Source organism: Otolemur garnettii, unplaced genomic scaffold, assembly GCF_000181295.1.
Source record: "Otolemur garnettii isolate 467f Iridium unplaced genomic scaffold, OtoGar3 scaffold00050, whole genome shotgun sequence".
Lineage (NCBI taxonomy): Eukaryota > Metazoa > Chordata > Mammalia > Primates > Galagidae > Otolemur > Otolemur garnettii.
The window spans coordinates 8,743,240-8,761,680 of record NW_003852445.1 but is presented as its reverse complement, the minus strand read 5'-3'; the positions used below and the strand labels follow the sequence as shown (position 1 = coordinate 8,761,680).

General features: G+C 55.8%; 1 protein-coding gene across 1 annotated transcript in view; it reads left to right on the top strand.

Moving 5' to 3' along the window:
- Positions 1-18,441, top strand: part of SPTBN5 (spectrin beta, non-erythrocytic 5) — a 46,160-nt gene that overhangs the window by 1,396 nt on the left and 26,323 nt on the right. The window contains 23 exon segments of the mRNA XM_012806311.1: positions 2,435-2,551; positions 4,412-4,569; positions 5,092-5,320; positions 6,149-6,780; positions 8,301-8,439; positions 8,517-8,749; positions 9,283-9,436; positions 9,551-9,751; positions 9,850-10,056; positions 10,830-11,006; positions 12,008-12,160; positions 12,470-12,600; positions 12,788-13,027; positions 13,372-13,659; positions 14,233-14,473; positions 14,637-14,776; positions 14,886-14,985; positions 15,616-15,786; positions 16,263-16,427; positions 16,815-17,029; positions 17,326-17,512; positions 17,784-17,984; positions 18,213-18,329. Of these exon segments, the coding sequence (XP_012661765.1) occupies positions 2,435-2,551; positions 4,412-4,569; positions 5,092-5,320; positions 6,149-6,780; positions 8,301-8,439; positions 8,517-8,749; positions 9,283-9,436; positions 9,551-9,751; positions 9,850-10,056; positions 10,830-11,006; positions 12,008-12,160; positions 12,470-12,600; positions 12,788-13,027; positions 13,372-13,659; positions 14,233-14,473; positions 14,637-14,776; positions 14,886-14,985; positions 15,616-15,786; positions 16,263-16,427; positions 16,815-17,029; positions 17,326-17,512; positions 17,784-17,984; positions 18,213-18,329 (4,596 nt within the window).

The window sequence follows — 18,441 nt, the reverse complement described above, 5'->3', positions numbered from 1 at the left end:
AAAAAAAAAAGAAAAGAAAGGGACAGGCCAAAGAAGTCACCAGCAAAAGGAGACAAGAGCTTCAGGAACACAGAGGGACCCTCATGGCCAGTGTGTGGGGACTATGCAGGGTGATACAGGGCAAAGGGGCCCTGTGCAGGGGTCATTTATATTTAGAACCAAAAATTGGGAACACCAAGGACTCCTGGAGGTGGCTGTCCCTGGAGACTGTGAAGTCACCGAGCCTGAGGATGTGTGCCCATCACTTAGGTCCAGGAAAAGAGCTTACACTCAGTGCCTGGGAGCCAGTATGCCAGACGAAAGCCAGGAAGGGAAGGAGCCAAAGCAGGGAGGCAGGGGTCTGTAGCCCAGGGACAATGACTTTGTGAGCCAGTCATCTGTCTCCAGGAACTTGGGAAAGATATGAGCACCATGGCTTTTTTTCAGAGGCATTGCAGCTGTCCCCAAGCTTTGATATACAGCATATCACTGACAGCTGTGAAGGTGATATCCTTGTCTCTATACACATATGAGGCAACTGTTGTCAAGAAAGGACAAGGGAGTTGCCCCCAAGCACGCAGTAAGTGGCAGAATGTGCACTGCACCCACTTGCGGAGACCTGACCGTGCTCTAGGCGTTCTGTGCCAGACGCTGGGGATACCATAAGCAAAGCCCAGACTCTGACCTCAAGGAACCTATGGTTTCAACAGGAGACAGATTAACTGAACTCAGATGAGCACTGTGCTGGTAAATGTTCAATGATGGGCTCCCTGAGGGAATAAAGGCTCTGGTTTGTAGTATTTGCTGATTTCAACAGTATTAATACTCCCATCACAGCAAGTTCAAGCTACCAGTATGACATCACTAAACAGGAAGTTGGGAGGATCAGCTCTCACTAGCTGGTGGGAGCAGACTCTAACACCCTCCTGACCACAGGCTCCAACTCCAAGCTGAGGTGGACGCAAGAGGGATCACACACCAGGGAGAGGAGGGAAAAGCCAGAAAGAACAAAGTGTCCTCAGGGGACAGCTGGGGACGGCACCTCCTCCCACAGGCTAGGAGGCAGCTAAAGCCAGCTGTCCTCTAGTTCTTATGGAGAATCTTCCATCCCTTTCTTTCTTCATTCAGTATTTGTTGATTAATCACATACTATGTGCCAGACAGTCTACTAAGCGCTTGGGATATACCAGGGAACAAAACCAAGACCCCTACCAGAGCAGCGAAAAGGATCAAGCGTGTGCATTTGGATGGGAGGAATGACCCTCAGGTTTAGACTTTATTATTTATTTATTTATTTATTTTTGAGACAAGAGTCTCACTATGTCCCCCTGGGTAGAGTGCTGTGGCGTCACAGCTCACAGAAACCTCAAACTCTTGGGCTTAAGCGATTCTCTTGCCTCAGCCTCCCAAGTAGCTGGGACTATAGGCACCCACCACAATGCCTGGCTATTTTTTGGTTGTAGTTGTCGTCGTTTGGCAAGCCCGGGCTGGATTCAAACCCACCAGCTTCAGTGTATGTGGCTGGCACTCTGGCCAATGAGCTATAGGTGTGGAGCCTCAGGTTTAGATTTTAAATAAGGTGGTCAGAGTAAGCCTCATAGAAAAAGTGACATTTGAGTAAAGACTTAGAGGACGAAAGGTGAGTAGCCCTGCAGCTACGTGAGGGGATATTTTCAGACTACAGAGACAGTCAGCACAAAGGCCCCAAGGACTATGCTTAGAATCCCCTGGAACTACAAGTCCTGACGGTGTGTGATTCAGGACAGTGGAAGATGGAACCAAAGGGAAGTGGGGGTGGGGGGGCAGGGGCCAGACCCCACGGAGCTTTATTCTGTCTCTTTCCTTCTCCCCTTGATACATTCACCCTTCCCGTGGCTAGATGGAGGGGCAGGAAGTTCTCAATGTTAGTGCACTTAAGAACCACTCCAGGTTCTAATCCAAATTCCTGGGCCCTGGTCCAAAAGACTCTGACTGAGTGGAGCTTGGAAATCTGAATTTTTTTTACCTGCTCTGTGGGAGCCAGAACACTGATGAAAAGGGCTGAGTTTTGGTGTGAGTGCAAGGACCTAGCAATCCCCTGGAGATGCTAAGACACCCTTGTAAATGAGAGCAACAGTTGGTGTTGTCTGTTTGGCTCTTATATTGACAATTATGACCCCATATTTCGAACCTCCATAGCTGAACCACTGGTCTTGGCCTGGGTTTACCTGTAGCCCACACATAGGGAATTCTTCCATTCCTTTGGTCCACCCCAGGCCCCCAGGTTGGGGCTCTGCCCAGGTGGATGTGGGGCCAAGGCTCTAACCAGGTCTTTGCCATGCTGGACTTATCCCTTGTCTGCTTCTCCCTGGGGGACCTCACAGCTAGGGCAGGACGGATTCCAGGGCCCTCCCATCCTATGCCCACCTACTGGACCACAGGCTTCATGGCTTAGCCCAGCCAACTGTGCCTACAGGTGCCAATACCCCTCATCGGGCCAGAGAACATCGTGGATGGAGACCAGACGCACATCCTGGGGCTCATCTGGGTCATCATTCTGCGTTTCCAGATTTCCCACATCTCCTTGGACAGGGTATGTCCCAGACCCACTGTGTAGTACCCCAGCCCAGCCCTGGCCTGGCCTCAGGACCCTGGGGACAGAGCAGATCCACTTGGCTTTTGTGATTCCCCACCACAAATTCTTAGAAACCACAAAATCAATATTCATTTTTCAACCACAGATAAAGAACCCAGAATGTTGGTGATACTATAGAATGCTAAAGTGAGAATTAGAGCCCTGGGCTTCAAACCTATTCACAAGGCACAGAGTCAGGATGCCTGCCCAGGTACTGTCCCCACCCCTGTGCTTGGCTCTCTGCTTGAGCCTCTGTAACTCCCACTGCACAGCAGTGTACCACAAGGGGAAATGAAATGTTATGGGGGTGCTCCCAGCTCTGGAGGTTTATAAGGTCCCCAACATCATGAAGACCAAAGAGACAGTATTTCCCTCATGACCCCATCTTCCTCTATTCTACTTTTTTCCCACAACTGGATCAGAAAGAATACAAAGTCTTTATATTTATTAATTGTTAGTTTTGTGGATTCCAAAAATCCCACCTAAAACTCAACTCCAGTAGGTTAGGAAAGCCACCCTAGAGATAAAAACCCTAATAAAAAAGAAGCCACAAATTTGGCACAAATCTGAGAGGACCCTGGAAACTTATAGTGTGACTGTGAGCCCCAGGGGAGCAGGAACCTTGCCTGCCTGTGTCCCCAGGGCTGAGTATCTGTCAGGGCCTGAAGGGATGGAAGAATTTATAGCTCTGCCCTTTCACGAAGCTGAATGCACCTCACCAGGCCCCAAAGCCTGCTGCAGGTGCACCCTACAAGCATCCTCTTGAGAGAAGGAGGTGCTTTTCACCCCTAAGCTGCCACCATCCTCCCTGCTGGCTGTGCTATCCACAGCCCCCTTGGGCCCTGCTCCCTGATGACTCAGAGTGTTTAGCCTAGGCTGGCCCTGCTCCCTCACCTGGCCTCCCTGCTCTGCTCAGGTGCAGCCCGCTCTGGTTGGGCTTCTGAGGAACTGGTGGAAAAAGGGCGTGCACAGGAGAGAACTATGGGAGGGGAAAACAAAGGGGATAATGAGAGAGAAAAGGGGGCTCTGGGGTGAGGACGACAGATTGGGAACACAGTCGGTGAAGGGAGGAAGGGAGGGAAAGAAGCCCAGAACGGAAGAGAGATGGGATGGGGGCAGGCAGAAGCCAGGAGTGGTGGACCATGGACACCTTCAACAGGGGGGGATGTGCAGGGTGACAGGGGAAGGAAACCACTGCAGCTGAGTCACTGCCCAGCCTGAAGTGCCCCAGCAGCATTGAACATGGCAGGAGGTGGCCCCCTGGATGTTCCTGGGTCTAGGCCAGCCCTCTGAGCCAGCTAGGGGACCCTGAGCAGCTTCCTTGCCTCTTTTACTGCACCTTGTCCACCATCTATAGGGCATAAATACTAACAGTGCCTACGTCATAGGGCTGTGGGGGACAGAGGGCTCTGGCACATGGGCCCAGGCCCTGGCTCCCAGAAAGCCTGCAGTGATAGGAACCCATCTAATGAGGCCCAACTTCAATCCTACAAGACCAAATGAGAACAATGCCTGGGCCACCAGAAGGGCTCAAAAATGGGAGCGGCTACTGTGTGGTCACTGGCTGTGATTCAAGCCAGCTCCTTTGCAGTCACAGCTTTCGGTTGTCCCACTTCTTTGCAAGGATAGTTGTGCTCTCTGACCGCCAATCCCTGCCCACCACAGATGAAGCTGGGTAAAATCAGATGCTCTGAAGACAGAAGAGTCCAGGCGGGCAGGAGCAGGATCCCCGCCATGCCTGTCTGCCTCTCTGCAGCCTGTGGCTCTGCTGCTCCCCATCCTGTCACCACCTGGTAACCCTGTGCCCTGTCCCACCAGGAGGAGTTTGGGGCCAGTGCAGCCCTGCTATCGGCCAAGGAAGCTCTGCTGGTCTGGTGCCAGCGGAAGACAGCCCGCTACAACAACGTGAACATCATCAACTTCTCCCACAGCTGGAGCAATGGGCTAGGCTTTAACGCCCTCATCCACGCCCACAGGTGTGACCCAGCCCCCGGCCACATGGGAGACTCCGCCCACCGATCCCACTGAGCTCTAGGGGCTGGATCCTCAACCTGCCCAGTCTCCCACAAACCCCTGCCCCTGGGCCCTGATGGAGGAAGGAAGATGGGCACAGTAGAGAGGGCTGGTGGCTGAGTCCCTGACCTAGGTCAGCCTCCCCCTCCCCTAAGAAAAGCCATGGGATTGGTCAAGTGCCTTTGATCGCTGCCTTCACTTTCCTTGCCCCTCAATTCTATGCACAGTCTTTACTCTGGCAAGTAACTGCTCTTTGGAACTTCTCCCCCTACCCACCAGGCTGGCCCCTATGCCAAATTAACCCTCCTCTTTCTCCATCAGAGTTCTAGTCCTTCAGCCAGGGTCTTAGATAATGCTATGTCAGGGGAAACCCAATTCACAGTAAGGTGTGACTGACCAATAGAGGCACCAGTGTGTTTCTAAAATTACTTAAACCAAAGCCATGAATCCCTGTTGGTGAAGACCCCTTCCTGCTCTCTGTGCAGGCCAGACCTGTTGGACTATAGCTCCCTGCATCCGGACCGGCCGCTGCACAACCTCGCCTTTGCTTTCCACATAGCTGAGCAGGAGCTGGGCATTGCCCAGCTGCTGGACCCTGAGGATGTGGCAGCCCCACAGGCAGACGAGCGCTCCATCATGACCTATGTCTCCCTCTACTACCACTGCTTCTCCCGCCTGCACCAGGGCCAGACTCTCCAGAGAAGACTCACTAAGGTGGGTAAAGAAGGGAAGCCACCTGGCCACAGGGGACATGGCACTGAGCAGAAGAGAGGTGAGCCTAGGCCTCACAGTCAGACAAGCCTGGGTTTGAAGCCTGCCCCTGCCACTCACTAGCTGTGCAGCCTTGGCCAAGTCACCTAACTTCTCTGTGCTCTCTTTGTAACACGGGGATGATAATGCCTGGATAATGGAAGGCTGCCGAGTATCCAAGGGAACAATAGTGAAGTGCCCAGCATGGTTTCTGGTGTATAAGGGAAGCCAAGAGAGGAATGTCCCTTCCTGTCCCTGCCCATCCCCTTCTCCTGTCAGTCTGTTAAGCACCTAATGGGATTAAAGGGCTTAGGGACCTGGGAGTCTGCAAGGACAGACACAGAAGAGCCCGTGCAGGGTGAACGCTGCATTGATCCATGTTTTGGGGGGGCTTTCTTACCCTCTGGACACGATGGCAGAGGCTGAGACCTGGGCAGGCTGTTCTCAGGGTTGGTGTCTCAGGCGGCACAGGGGTGGGGGATGACACGGGCCAGGGGCTCTAAGCTGCTTTAGCAGAATGGGGAGCTCAAAGAAGGGAGAAAAGAATAGCAGCATGAAGGCTCTCAGCTCCCAGAGGTGAGTTCAAACAGGGTAAAATAAGAGAAGGCAGGCAGGACAGGCGTGATAACCCCCAGTCACAGAGAGGGAACCACTCAGTGCCTCTGCAGCTGAGGGCAAAAGCTGCAACTCACTCGGTAACCTTGCTTGGCACCCAGCATCCACAAGGGGCATGCTTCCACCCTAGGACCTGCCCAAGATGCCACCCTGACCCTTTCCCATGCCCTCCACCAGATCCTGCTTCAGCTCCAGGAGACAGAGGCATTGCAGACCCAGTATGAGCAGCTGGTGACTGACCTGCTGCACTGGATTGCAGAGAAGCAGGTGCAGCTGGAGGCACAGGCTCTCCCAGACTCACTGCCTGCAGCGCGCCGGCTACTAGCAGCCTTTGCCTCCTTCCGCACCCAGGAGAAGCCACCTCGGCTACAACAGCGAGGGGCCACAGAGGCTCTGCTCTTCCAGCTGCAGACAGCACTGCGAGCTCAGAACCGCAGGCCCTTCCTGCCTCGTGAGGGCCTGGACACAGGGGAGCTGTCCCAGCGCTGGGCAGAGCTGGAGCGGGCAGAGGCCATATGGAGCCAGGCCCTGCAGCAGAAGCTACTGCAGCTGGAGCGGCTGGAAACCCTGGCTCGGCGCTTCCAGCGCAAGGCAGCCCTCCGGGAGAGCTTCCTAAAGGACACAGAGCAGGTGCTAGAGCAGTCTAGAGCCCTGCCAGCCAGCCCAGCCACAGTGGAGGCAGCCATCCAGAGGCTAGGTGTGCTGGAGGCTGGCATCCTGTCCCAGGAGGGACGCTTCCAGGCCCTGGCTGAGATTGCAGACATCCTCCAGCAGGAACGGTACCACAGCTGGGCAGAGGTGGCCTGCAGGTGAGCCTGGACCATGTGAACCATCCTCACAACAATCTTAGGCTTTCCTACCACACCCCCACCTCCACATGTGCCCACTTCTGGCCACAGAAGAGAGGGCTGATTTATGGGTTCCCTCTACAAATAATAATCCATCTCCCAATAATATTTGAAATTTCACCCTCAGTAATTAATTCATCCATTTTGATAAAGTACTGTCCTTTCTAAGTAGCCGCTGACTGATCCATTCACTAAACAAACATTTATATATATGTGTGTATATATATATATATATATTTTTTTTTTTTTTTTTTTTTGCGACAGAGTCTCAAGCTGTCACCCTGGGTAGAGTACTGTGGCGTCACAGCTCACAGCAACCTCAAACTCTTGGGCTTAAGCAATTCTCTTGCCTCAGCCTCCCAAGTAGCCCTCTACAACGCCCAGCTATTTTTTGGTCGTAGTTGTCATTGTTTGGTGGGCCCGGGCTGGATTTGAACCCACCAGCTCTGGTGTATGTGGCTGGCACCCTAGCCGCTTGAACTACAGGTGTCAAGCCTAAACAATCATTTATAGTATCTACTACGTCCCATGCCCTATTCAAGGTGCTGGACATTTAGCACATTTAGTGGAGTACAAACAAAAATCCCTCCCCTCGTGAAGCTTCCACACTATTAAAGAAAACAAACAAAGAAAAATATATAAGAGATAGCGATTTTAAAAAATAATAAAGCAAGATAGGGGAATATAAGTACCAAGGTACCAAGGTGGGGGTGTGTGTGGATTGAGTGGTCAGAGGAGAGTCACTGGGATGTTGACTTTTAAGTAAAGACCAGAGGAAAGAAGGAGGCTGGTCATGCAGACATGGGGGACAGAGTATTCTAGACAGAGGGAATGGCAAGTGCAGTGCCCAAAGGTGTGTGCATGCTATTTTGAAAAACAGTAGAGAACAGTGTTGGACAAAGTGAACAAGTAGCAGGAAATGGGACAGGGAGGTACAGCAATGAGGAGTGGGGGCAGAGGTTCATGCTGGGCTTTGCAGGGTACAGTAAAGACTTGTTTTTTACTCAGAGAAAGATGCGAAATCATTGGAGGGTTAAGCAGAGGAGTGACACAATCTGACTTTTGTTTTATGATGATCACTGGGATGTTATGTTGGCATCAGATGGAGGGGACAAGGTCAGAAGCAGAAAGACTCATTATGAAGCTATGCTGGATTCAGAGGCAGTGGAAGAGAATAGTGAATCTATCCACAGGGATTCTAGATAGATTTTGAAGATAGGACCGAATAGGATTTGCAGACAGATCAGATGGTGTGTGAGAAAGGGAGTTATCAAGATTTTTGTCTGAGCACCTGAAAGGTTGGGGTTTTCATCAGTGGAGATGGGGCTCGTAGGTAGCAGGCCCCTGAAAAAAAGCCCACCTTCTGACTTCTCTGCCTGTGTCCAAGAACAGGACACACTGACCCAACCACCCCATGCCAGGATGTTCCCGGGGCCCCAGTCCAGTGGAGCGGAGACTTCCCTTATTCTCATGTCCTGCAGGCAGGAAGAGATCACCTTGCGCTGGCAGAGGCTCCTTCAGCGCCTACAGGAACAGAGGAAGCAGGTGGCAGGTATGCAAGCTGTGCTGAGCCTACTGCAGGAGGTAGAGGCTGCCTCCAACCAGCTCAAGGAGCTACAGGTGGGCATTGGACCAGCAGGGTGAGGGACTTTCCCCAGCACCTTGGGACTGCAATGACCACTTGTCTCTCTGGCCAGGAGCTGGCCAGCTCCACTTCCTGTGGGCAGCAGCTGGCAGAGACAGTGGAGCTATTGCAAAGGCATGACTTGCTGGAGGCCCAAGTCTCAGCCCATGGGGCCCATGTGAGCCATCTTGTCCAGCAGACGACAGAGCTGGACTTCTCCCTGGGCACCAGTGTGGAGGTGCTGCAAGCCAAGGCCAGGGTTCTGACCCAGCTGCACCAGAGCCTGGTGACTCTTGTCCAAGCCCGGTAAGAGCCCGCCCCAGCTCCTCCATCTTCTCCAGAACTTTTTTTGGTAGAGACAGAGTCTCACTTTATCACCCTCGGTAGAGTGCCATGGCGTCACACAGCTCACAGCAACCTCCAACTCCTGGGCTTAAGCGATTCTCTTCTCTCAGCCTCCCGAGTAGCTGGACTACAGGCGCCCACCAGAACGCCCAGCTATTTTTGTTGTTGTTGTTGACGTTGTTGCAGTTTGGCTGGGGCCGGGTTCGAACCCGTCATGCTCGGTATATGGGGCCGGCACCCTACACACTGAGCCACGGGCGCCGCCCCCTCCAGAACTTTTCTATAATTCAAATTATCTCCTGCCCAGGTGAAAATATGAAAATACTGCAGGCCTGGCAGCTTTCTCCACAGAATCCTTACCCTCAACTTTGTCTTACCTATGGAGCCATACAGGGAAAAGAAAATTCCTAAAGGGAGTGTCTGACCCTGGTGGGGAACCCTCTCCCAATGTCCTGCGACTCCCCAACCCCTCGCTGGCTCTCGCTGGCCCTCAGGCGGGTCCTACTGGAGCAGACGCTGCAGCGGGCAGAGTTCCTGCACAGCTGTGAGGAGGAGGAAGCCTGGCTAAAGGAGCGCACGCAGCAGGTGGAGAATGCCGTCTGGGGCCAAGATCTCAGCCAAATGGCAAATGCCCTGCAGAAACACAAGGTGTCCGCTCCCCTTGAGCCCTGCTGGTCGCCGACCACCTTCCCCGTCCCTCTCGGCCTCCGGGGCCCTCTGGTTTCCTCCCTTCACTGAGCCCCTTGTTGTGCCCCCTTCTAGGCCCTAGAAGCTGAGCTCCATCGCCACCAAGCCGTGTGTGCAGAACTTGTGCGAAGGGGGCGCGACCTCGGTCTTCGCGGGTGCCCGACGCAGCGGGATCTCCGGGAACGCGCCGAGGCGGTGCAGGGCGCAGGGCAGCTGCTCCGGAGCCGAGCGGCGGGGCGGGGCGCGCAGCTGCAGACAGCCCTGCTGGTCCGGCAGGTAGCGGGGCCCAGGTGGTCTGCCGCACGGGCGGGGGCGGGGCCGCAGACTCTCAGCCCCGCCCCTCTTATCCACCCCTCCTCTCGCAACGTACATAGTACTTGGCAGAAGCGGCAGAAGCGACCATGTGGCTGCAAGAGCAGCGGTACTCGATGGAGAGCTCATCCTGCGGGGAAGACCTGGAAGCAGCCGAGGGGCTGCTGCTGCGTCATGTGCGGCTGGAGCGCGCTGTGCGGGCCTTTGCCATCGAACTGCGGCGATTGGACGAGCAGGCGCGGGTGGCCGCGGCCCGGGCGTCGCTCACGGTGAGGACAGGAACCTAGAAAGGATCCAGACTCCAAAACCAAATGTGGGACCATGTGTTTTCTTTACTTGGTGCCTTGCCTCCCATGCCTCCACCGCCGCCAGATCTCACAGAGGGTTAAAATGGCAGGGTCTTTGTGGGCCCTGCCCTTGGTATCCTGGCCTTCGCCTGGGTTTGGGTGCCCCCTGTCCTAAGTGGCATCTCACCTGCTGATTCAGCCCAGAAGTAGTGGGATTCTGTCTGCCTGCATGAAACAAGGTCATTCAAGTAGAGCTCATCTTGGCCCACCTTGTCCTACACAGTTTCAGAGCATTAAGCAGGTTCCTACTGGAATGAATGACCCCTTTACTTTTCACTGCCAAGCAATCCCTAAGCCTGGTTTGAGTCTCTCTTGACTTAACTCTTGTCGGTTTTGGACAGCCTAATCACCACAGCAAACTGCTTTCTAAAGCCCCTTCCTCACTTCATTGAGCCCCCAATTCTTAAAAACACATGGGTGGTGGGCCGTTTGCTCCAGCCCCAGGGAGGGCTCAGAGCCCCTTTTCAACAATCTGTGTCTGTAGCTCAGGATGTGGAAATCAAAGCTCTCAGCCCCTATGCTCACATTAGCTCCTCTACTCTCATCCCTAAGGAAGCTCTGTGTCCTGGACCCTGTCTCTGCCCCCAGCCATGTCCTGTGGACCCTCTGTGATGCAGGTCTCAGGAAGCAGCCTGACAAGGCTTTGGGTGCTTGACAGGAGTCTGCTCTAGATACACTTCCCTCTGCCCACACAGGTGATGTCTGCCGTAAGCCCTCCCAGAGAAAGCCTCAGGAACCCAGGGGACTGGAATGAGGCTTCCTGGAAGATGGCCCTCCCAGTGGAGCCTGACCCTGCCCCTGACTCCAACACCATACTCCAAACACAGGACTGCTTAAGCCAGGACTACGAAGGCCTGAGGGCCTTGGCAGAGGTAATAGTCCTCGTTAAAGAAATGTATTTCAGGCTGGGCACAAGTGGCTCACACCTGTAATCCTAGCACTCTGGGAGGCCAAGGCAGGTGTACTGCTCAAGCTCAGGAGTTTGAGACTAGCCTGAGCAAAATGAGAGCCCATCTCTACTAGCCAGGTACTGTGGTGGGCACCTGTAGTCCCAGCTACTCAGGAGACTGAGGCAAGAGGACCACTTGAGCCCAAGAGTTTGAGGTTGCTGTGAGCTATGACATCACAGCATTCTACCCAAGGTGACAGAGTGAGACTCTGTCTCAAAAAATGAAAAAAAGAAAAGGAAATGTTTTTCAAGCAGGTACCCTGTGCTGAACCTTATGCCATGACCTCAGGGGACAAAGCAGTGACTGACATGCTCCCTGCCCTCGAGGAGCTTTCATCATGGCCTAGGAGATGTCCAAGAAGTCACAGATGGATTTGGTTGTGAGGGGGGCATATCAGAATGGAGCCCAGGTTGGGCTGGGGGTCAGGGAAGACACCTCAGGAGAAAGGACATTTAAGCTGAGAGGTGGCCAATAAGAAGCAGAAAGCAGAACAGCCAGGTCCTGTGCAAAGGCAGGAGGGCAGCCCGGTGGAGGGAGCAAAGGCCCAAGTGCCTGGAGCACAGACAGTGGGGAGCCAGTGGCCAGAGGAGAGCTGGAAAGGCAGGTGGGGTCCAGCCGGGCAGAGCCAAGGCCCGTGAGAGAAGGGTAGATTGTACCTACCAGCAGGCCTGACACTGAGGGGTTGGAGCAGGGCAAGACCAGATGAAGATGAACTCTGCTAGTGGCCTTTACCCTGAGCCTGAACTCTCACCAGCTCCCTCCACTGGGTGCTGAGAAGACTCAGAGTGGACGTGGGGCCCAACATTGGAGCAGAAATGTCCTCTGGCCGGGAATCAGGCTCTGCAGGTGGACTGCCTTGGGCAGGAGTGGTAGGCCTGCTTTGAGGCCCTGACCCTCACCCAGCCCTGAACTGTCTCTCCCAGCTCCGAAAGGCCCAACTGGAGGAGAAGGTGGCCCTGTTTGGCTTCTATAGCTCCTGTGTGGAGCTGCAGTCATGGCTGGAGGAGCAGACAGTGCTGTTCCAAACATTACAGCCCCAGGCTGACAACCTGGAGGTCATGCAGTTCAAATACAAGGTATAGCCCCTGGGAGCTGAGGGGCATATCGGGTGGCCCTTCCTCAACTGACTCCTGCCTCCCTGTCCTTCACTGCTATGCCTCAGTTCTCCATCTTAACAATGGCCCTATCGGGCAGAGGGAGCAGGGAGCTGGCCTGAATCTTGAGGCCCTCCTGGCCCTTTGAGGCCACAGATGGCTATCCTTCCTGAGGCAGGCAGAGTGGACATCCCTGTAGCAGAGAGCACATCTGAGGTCCTTCATAGTCATGAGGGGATTGTGGAAAGCAGAAAAAGCCCCCTCAAAGGCCTGGGTCCTCCTTTTCCCCAGAACTTCCTCAGGGCCCTGGCCATAGGAAAGGGCCACTGGGCTGAGGTCAGCAGCTCTGCTGAGCAACTGAAGCAAAGATGTCCTGGGGACTCCACAAAAATCCAACAGCAACAGGACAAACTGGGCAGGAGGTGAGGAAGGAGCAATGCAAGGCAGTGAGTGGGGCAGGTGGAAGGGCTGGATGTGTCAGACATGAGGAGGAGAAGGGCAGGGGACAGCCAGCCTGGAAACTTCTGTGGTAGGGGGCTCTGACCAAAGCCCCAGGGTGGATGGGGGGGGCATCCCTGCGATGGAGACATCCCTGTGCCCTCTGCCCAGGTGGGGGCAGCTAGAGGCCCTAAAGAAGGAGAAGGCCATGCAGCTGGCACACAGCATAGAAGCATGCAGTTGTCTGCAGGAGTGTGGGCCCACACAGGACCAGCTGCAGGGTTTGGTGCTCCAGCTGGACGCCCTGGAGCTGGGGAGCACTGAGGACACCCACCGCAGCCTGCAACTGGCCCAGCAGAAGATCCTAGCACTGGAGAGGAGGGTCCACTACCTCCAAAGCGTGGCTGTAAAGTAGGGACGGGTTTGACAGTGACAGTGCTCTGGGAGGCAGTGAGGAGAGACAGAGGCACAAGCAGGGAGATGGAATGCGGAAGGGGAAGGAAATTGGGATGGGGAGAGGATGGGCAGGGTGTGCATCAGAAGGGCTCAGGCAAGGGTGGGGGGCAATCAGCACAAGAAGGCACACAGGGAGAAAGGAAGAACCATGTGTTTTCACTGGCCCTAGGTCAAAGGAGGAGTGATACTCAGGGTCACCACCATTTTTCCCAGGGAACATAGGCCTGGGCAGAGGACGTGTGCCTGGGGCACTGGGCCCAGGGAAGTGCACTGGTTGTACCGTGGGCCTTGTCTCCCAGGGTCAAGGACTCGGGCCCCTCAGAGAGCCAGCCACTGCAGAAACAAGTGGAGACGCTGCAGGGGTTGCTGGAGCAAGTACAGAGGCGAGTGGCCCAACAGGCTCGGGTCCAGGCTGAGGCTCAGGCCCAGCAACACTTCCTACAAGAGAGTCGGCAGCTGCTGCTGTGGGCAAAGGGTGTCCAGGCTCAGCTGTACAGCAAGGAGGAGCTGGTGGACGTGGCCTCAGCTCAGAGGCTGCTGGGGGCTCACCAAGACCTGCTGGAGGACATCCATCTGCAGCAGGAAAGGTCAGGACAAAGGGAAGGTCAGAGGGCAGGACAGAGGGCAGGACGGAGTGCAGGACAGACAGCAGGACAGAGGCCAGACAGTGTGCTTTGGGCTGGGCAAGGCCTCAGTGGATGGGGCCTGTAAAGGGCATGACAGAGAGCAGTGAGGTCACCCAAGCTGTGAGGGCTGTGCCCCACCCAAAGGGACACTTCTTCTAATTGTTCAGAGGCTTGTGTGGGCTTGCCGTGGCCCTGAGTGATTTTTCGCTGAGAGCTGTGCTGCCTCAGCACACTTGCCTGGGGATCAGCCACTAGCAGCCCACACTTTTGGGATGTCCAGTGGCGCAGCAGGGAACATGGGAACTCTTGAGTCTGAAGCACTTGAGTCCAAAGCTGGACCTGTTACATACAGTCTTATCCAAGGGCCAGGACACAGCTGTCCCATGGAGCAAGTGAACTAACTGGGCTAACTGGCCTCAGCCCTCCTGCTAGTTTCTGTCACGTCAGAGAAGAGTAAGCCCTGCCAGGGGGAGGGGAAGAAGGCCAGTGAGGAGAGCCAGATGGGGTTTGACCCTTGCCTGTCATCCTGCTCAGAATGCAACAGTTGGAGGCTCAGAGCCAGCCCATGGCATCTGTGGACTCCCCAGAAGCCCTAGAGGTGGTCAGTGCTTGGAGGCTCCTGGGCCAGCAAGGCCGGGAGCTGCAGGCCGCTTGGGAGCAGAGGCAGCAGTGGCTACAGGAGGGGCTGGAGCTGCTGAGATTTGGCCAAGAAGTGGATGGTTTCACTGCCACCTGTGCCAACCATGAGGTCTTCCTGCACCTGGACCACCTTGGGGTATGAAGCCAGGGATATGGAGCTGGCTGTTGCTCTCCCATCCCTGGAGGGAGCACATCCCCTTGGGTCCAGAGGCCAGAGTGAGTGGGAGGCCCCAGGGCAGTGGGCAAGGTGGTGCTGACATTATGTACCCAGGCGTGACCTCAGGTCTCCACATCCCCAGGAGGACGCACAGGAGGCTCAGAACCTGTTGCAGCAGCACCGGGAGTTTGGGCAGCTCCTGGGTATCCTGGGCCCTCGAGCAGAGGGTCTGTGGGTACATGGTGAAAAGCTGGTCCAGAGCCAACACCCCGCTGCACACAAGTGAGTCTGGCCTCATCTGTAGCACCTGCCACCCTGAGGTTGGGTGTTGTGGGGCAGGGGGTACATTCTGAACTGGGGCAGGCCCACTTCCACTCCGCCTGCCCTCCAGGATCAGAGAGCAGCTGCGGGGTGCCCAGGCGCAGTGGACCAGGCTTCAGGAAAGGAGTGGGCAGAGGGGGCAGCAGCTGCTGGCATCCCTCCAGCTCCAGGTGAGGGGCCAGGTGCAGGGGCAGGAGGCCCCTCTAAGAGGGGTGCGTAAAAGTCCATCCTGCAACAATGACCGTGAGACCCCCATGTCAGTTTGCAGCACTTTCCCCACAACCCATCCTGTGAGGCAGTCATCACGGGGCAGGTGTTTCCTGATGAGGAAACAGGCTGTGTCCACACCACACTCAGAGTAGGGCTGGGCCTAAGGTGCAGGCCTCCTGATGAACCCCCACATTCTCCTTCATCCCACTACCCTCCTCCCCAGGTATACAAGGCTGCATCTCAGGATCTTGTGTGGGACATGGGCCCTAGCTGCAGACCTTGCCTCTGTCCAGTCTTTGTTCACCTCCTATAGTGGCACAGAGCTGGGCAGGCCCCAGGCCTCCCAAGGCTTCAGCCTATTTGGAAAGATGTGGCCATATGTGATCTGGATGACCTGACAGGCATTCCTCCTCTTCAGGCGCAGTACCTGTCCCCCTTTACCCCACATAACCTCAACCTGCACCTCTCTTGCACTCCAGAATTGGCTCAGGTCCTGCTTTCCCCATGGGAGTCCCTGAGAGGTAGATCCCTCTCCCTAGAGGTATCCCTTGCCCCTGGACTGAGACATCTGTCTCCCGGTTCTTGGGCAGGAATGGAAGCGGGATGTGTCAGAGCTGATGCTGTGGCTGGAGGGGAAGGGGCTGATGGCAGTGGATGAGCCCTCCCACATGGCTGGCAGCACCCTGCAGAAACTCAGGCGGCACAGAGCAGCTGAGAGTGAACTGATGGCCAGCCGTGGATACATGGAGCACCTGCAGCAGGTGGGACATAGGACAGAGGGTGCAGAGGCTCCTTGGCTTCAAATTCCCAACTCACATCCTGCCACTCATTTTCATGGTCCAAGTTTGCTAAAGGCAGGTTCAGCCTCACTTACCCCAGGGCTAGGATCCCCTGCCGCCTCCTCTGCTTTGCTGGAGTCCCCTTTGCCTTGACATTTTCCCCTGTAGCTCTCCAGGGCGAGTCCCAGAGCCTGCCACCTCCCCCACAACACAGCTCTTCCCACCACATGCAGGCCCACTCTCCTCTATTTGCAGGGGTTAAGGGAAAGCCCTCCTACCTCTGCCCACAGTTTTGGAGCCACATGAACTGCTTAAGTCTAGGCAGCCTGAGGAGGGCAGCTTGTGGTCAGCCACCCCCATCTGCTGCCCGCCGCTGCCACCTGGGCCCAGCCTTCTATAGCTGCTCACAGTATCCACAACTCAGCAAAACTCCCTTTGGGCCTTTGTCTCCACTCCAGGCTGGCAGAGAGCTGCTGAGCAGCAGGCCCCATGGCTGGGAGGACATACAGTCCCAGCTTTGGGGCCTGAGCAGCAAGTGGAAAGAGCTGACCTGCAGGATGGCAGAGTATGGAGACAAGCTCCAGCAGGCGGGACAGCAGGAGCAGCTCCTGAGGCAGCTGCAGGTCCTCTGGAGGGAGGGAGGGCTGAGGTACAAGGAGGGGGCGGATCGAGGCTGGGCTGGGCTGGAAGTAGGCAAGGTGGAAAGGGACCAGGAGGACTCTGGATGTTCTGCCAGCTCTGGAGCAGCCCCATGGAGTCCTGCAGGCTCTCGAGGCCTCTGGCCTATGCCAAGTCGAGCATGGCTTCACATATCAGGAGGCCCACACAATACTGTCTCCCGTATGCAGAGTGTGTGGTTGGCACAGCTTGAGGAAGAAGCATGAGGGGACTGGAAGTTTGGGCTCTGGTGGTTTGGGCTCTCCAGTAGGTCCCATGTGAATCTGATCCTACAAGAAGGCCTGCTATGCATATGTGGACAGTCTAAAGCCACCCTCTACAACCTTCCCCAGGATGCAAAGGAGAAGATGGAGCAGCTCGAGGGTGCCCTGCAGAGCACAGAAACAGGGCAGGACCTGCGCTCGAGCCGGAGCCTGCAGGCACGGCACCGCCAACTGGAAAGCAAGAGCCAGGCACTGGCTGCCCAGCTGGCTACCCTTGTCTCCCAGGCCCGTGGTGTGGGCACTTCCCAGGTCATCCTGGACGAATCCCAGAAGTGCCTCCGGAGGTGGGGCCCTGCCCACACACTTACCTGTTTGTCCCAACTTCACCCCACTGTGTGCTGCTCCTCCTGTGTGAACTTAACAGGCCAGCCTACAGGACCTGGAGGTAGAGTCAGTGTGGGGTAGAGGGGCCAGAGACACTATTAAGCATCCGAAGCAGGACACCCCACAATCTGAAGTCAGGCAGGCCTTGTAGGCAGTGAGGGAAGCTTTCCTTGCATCCTGGCCTTGCTCTTTGTGGTCCCTGGCTGGGCCGAGGAAAGGACCAGAGACCTTTCCTGTCTCTTCTTGCTCCACCCAGGTCCGAGTCCCTGCAGGAACATCTGGCCACCTGGGGCCTGCAGCTGCAGGCCTCGGTTGAGCTGTACCAGTTCTGCCACCTGAGCACCATGGAGCTCAAATGGGTGACTGAGCATATGCCCTGTGGCAGTCCCACCCACTATGTCAAGTTCTTGGGTGATACCAAGAGCCTTCACATCAAGCACAAGGTAATAGCCTCCTTTTCCCTGCCCACCGCTATAGCAGGGTCTCTGACGTACCCTTCCCAGACCTTAGATGCCCTCTGCTACTACCCAGGGTATCCTGGCCACTATGTTCTTCTCTCTGGGTGTCTGAAATTCCCAAAGTTCTGCTCTAGCTCTTCTTGGCCTGGGCTCTTGCCATGATTGGTGCCCAGAGCCACATCTATGGCTCAGCTTCTTCCACCCCCTGGTTAAGGGACTTCCACCGGCAGCAGCCTCATATGCCCCTCTGTGGCAGGGGCTCCAGGCTGAGGTGAGAGCTCACCAGGGCCAGGTGCAGCGGGTACTGGGTTCTGGCCGGAGCCTGGCAGCCTCCGGGCACCCCCAAGCCCAGCGCATCACAGAACAATGCTGCAAGCTGGAGGGCCGCTGGGCAGAGCTGGAGCAGGCATGTGAGGCACAGGCCCGGTGCCTGCAGCAGGCTGTCACCTTCCAGCAGGTAAGCGGCAGAAAGACAGGATCTGGGAAGTGGCCCAAGTTGGGGCAGGCTCCATGAGGGAGGATCTGTGGGACTCTTGGGGAGCTCTATTCCAGGAGCTGGCTGGTCCCCATGAGGGCACAGAAGCCTCTTTGTGCAGGCTGCTGGGGTGCAGAGGCAGGATGTCCTCACTGGGTGATGGAGAGTCCTGTCTGAGGTTGTCAGGGTGAGTTACGCTATTCTTGGCAGTACTTTCTGGATGTCTCAGAGCTGGAGGGCTGGGTGGAGGAGAAGTGGCAGCTGGTCAGCAGTCAGGACTATGGCAGAGATGAGGCATCCACCTTCAGGCTCATTAAGAAGCACCAGGTAGGCTCGGCGCCTGTAGCTCAGCGGCTAGGGTGCCGGCCACATACACTGGGGCTGGTGGGTTCAAACTCAGCCTGGGCCTGCCAAACAACAATGACAACTAAAAAAAAAA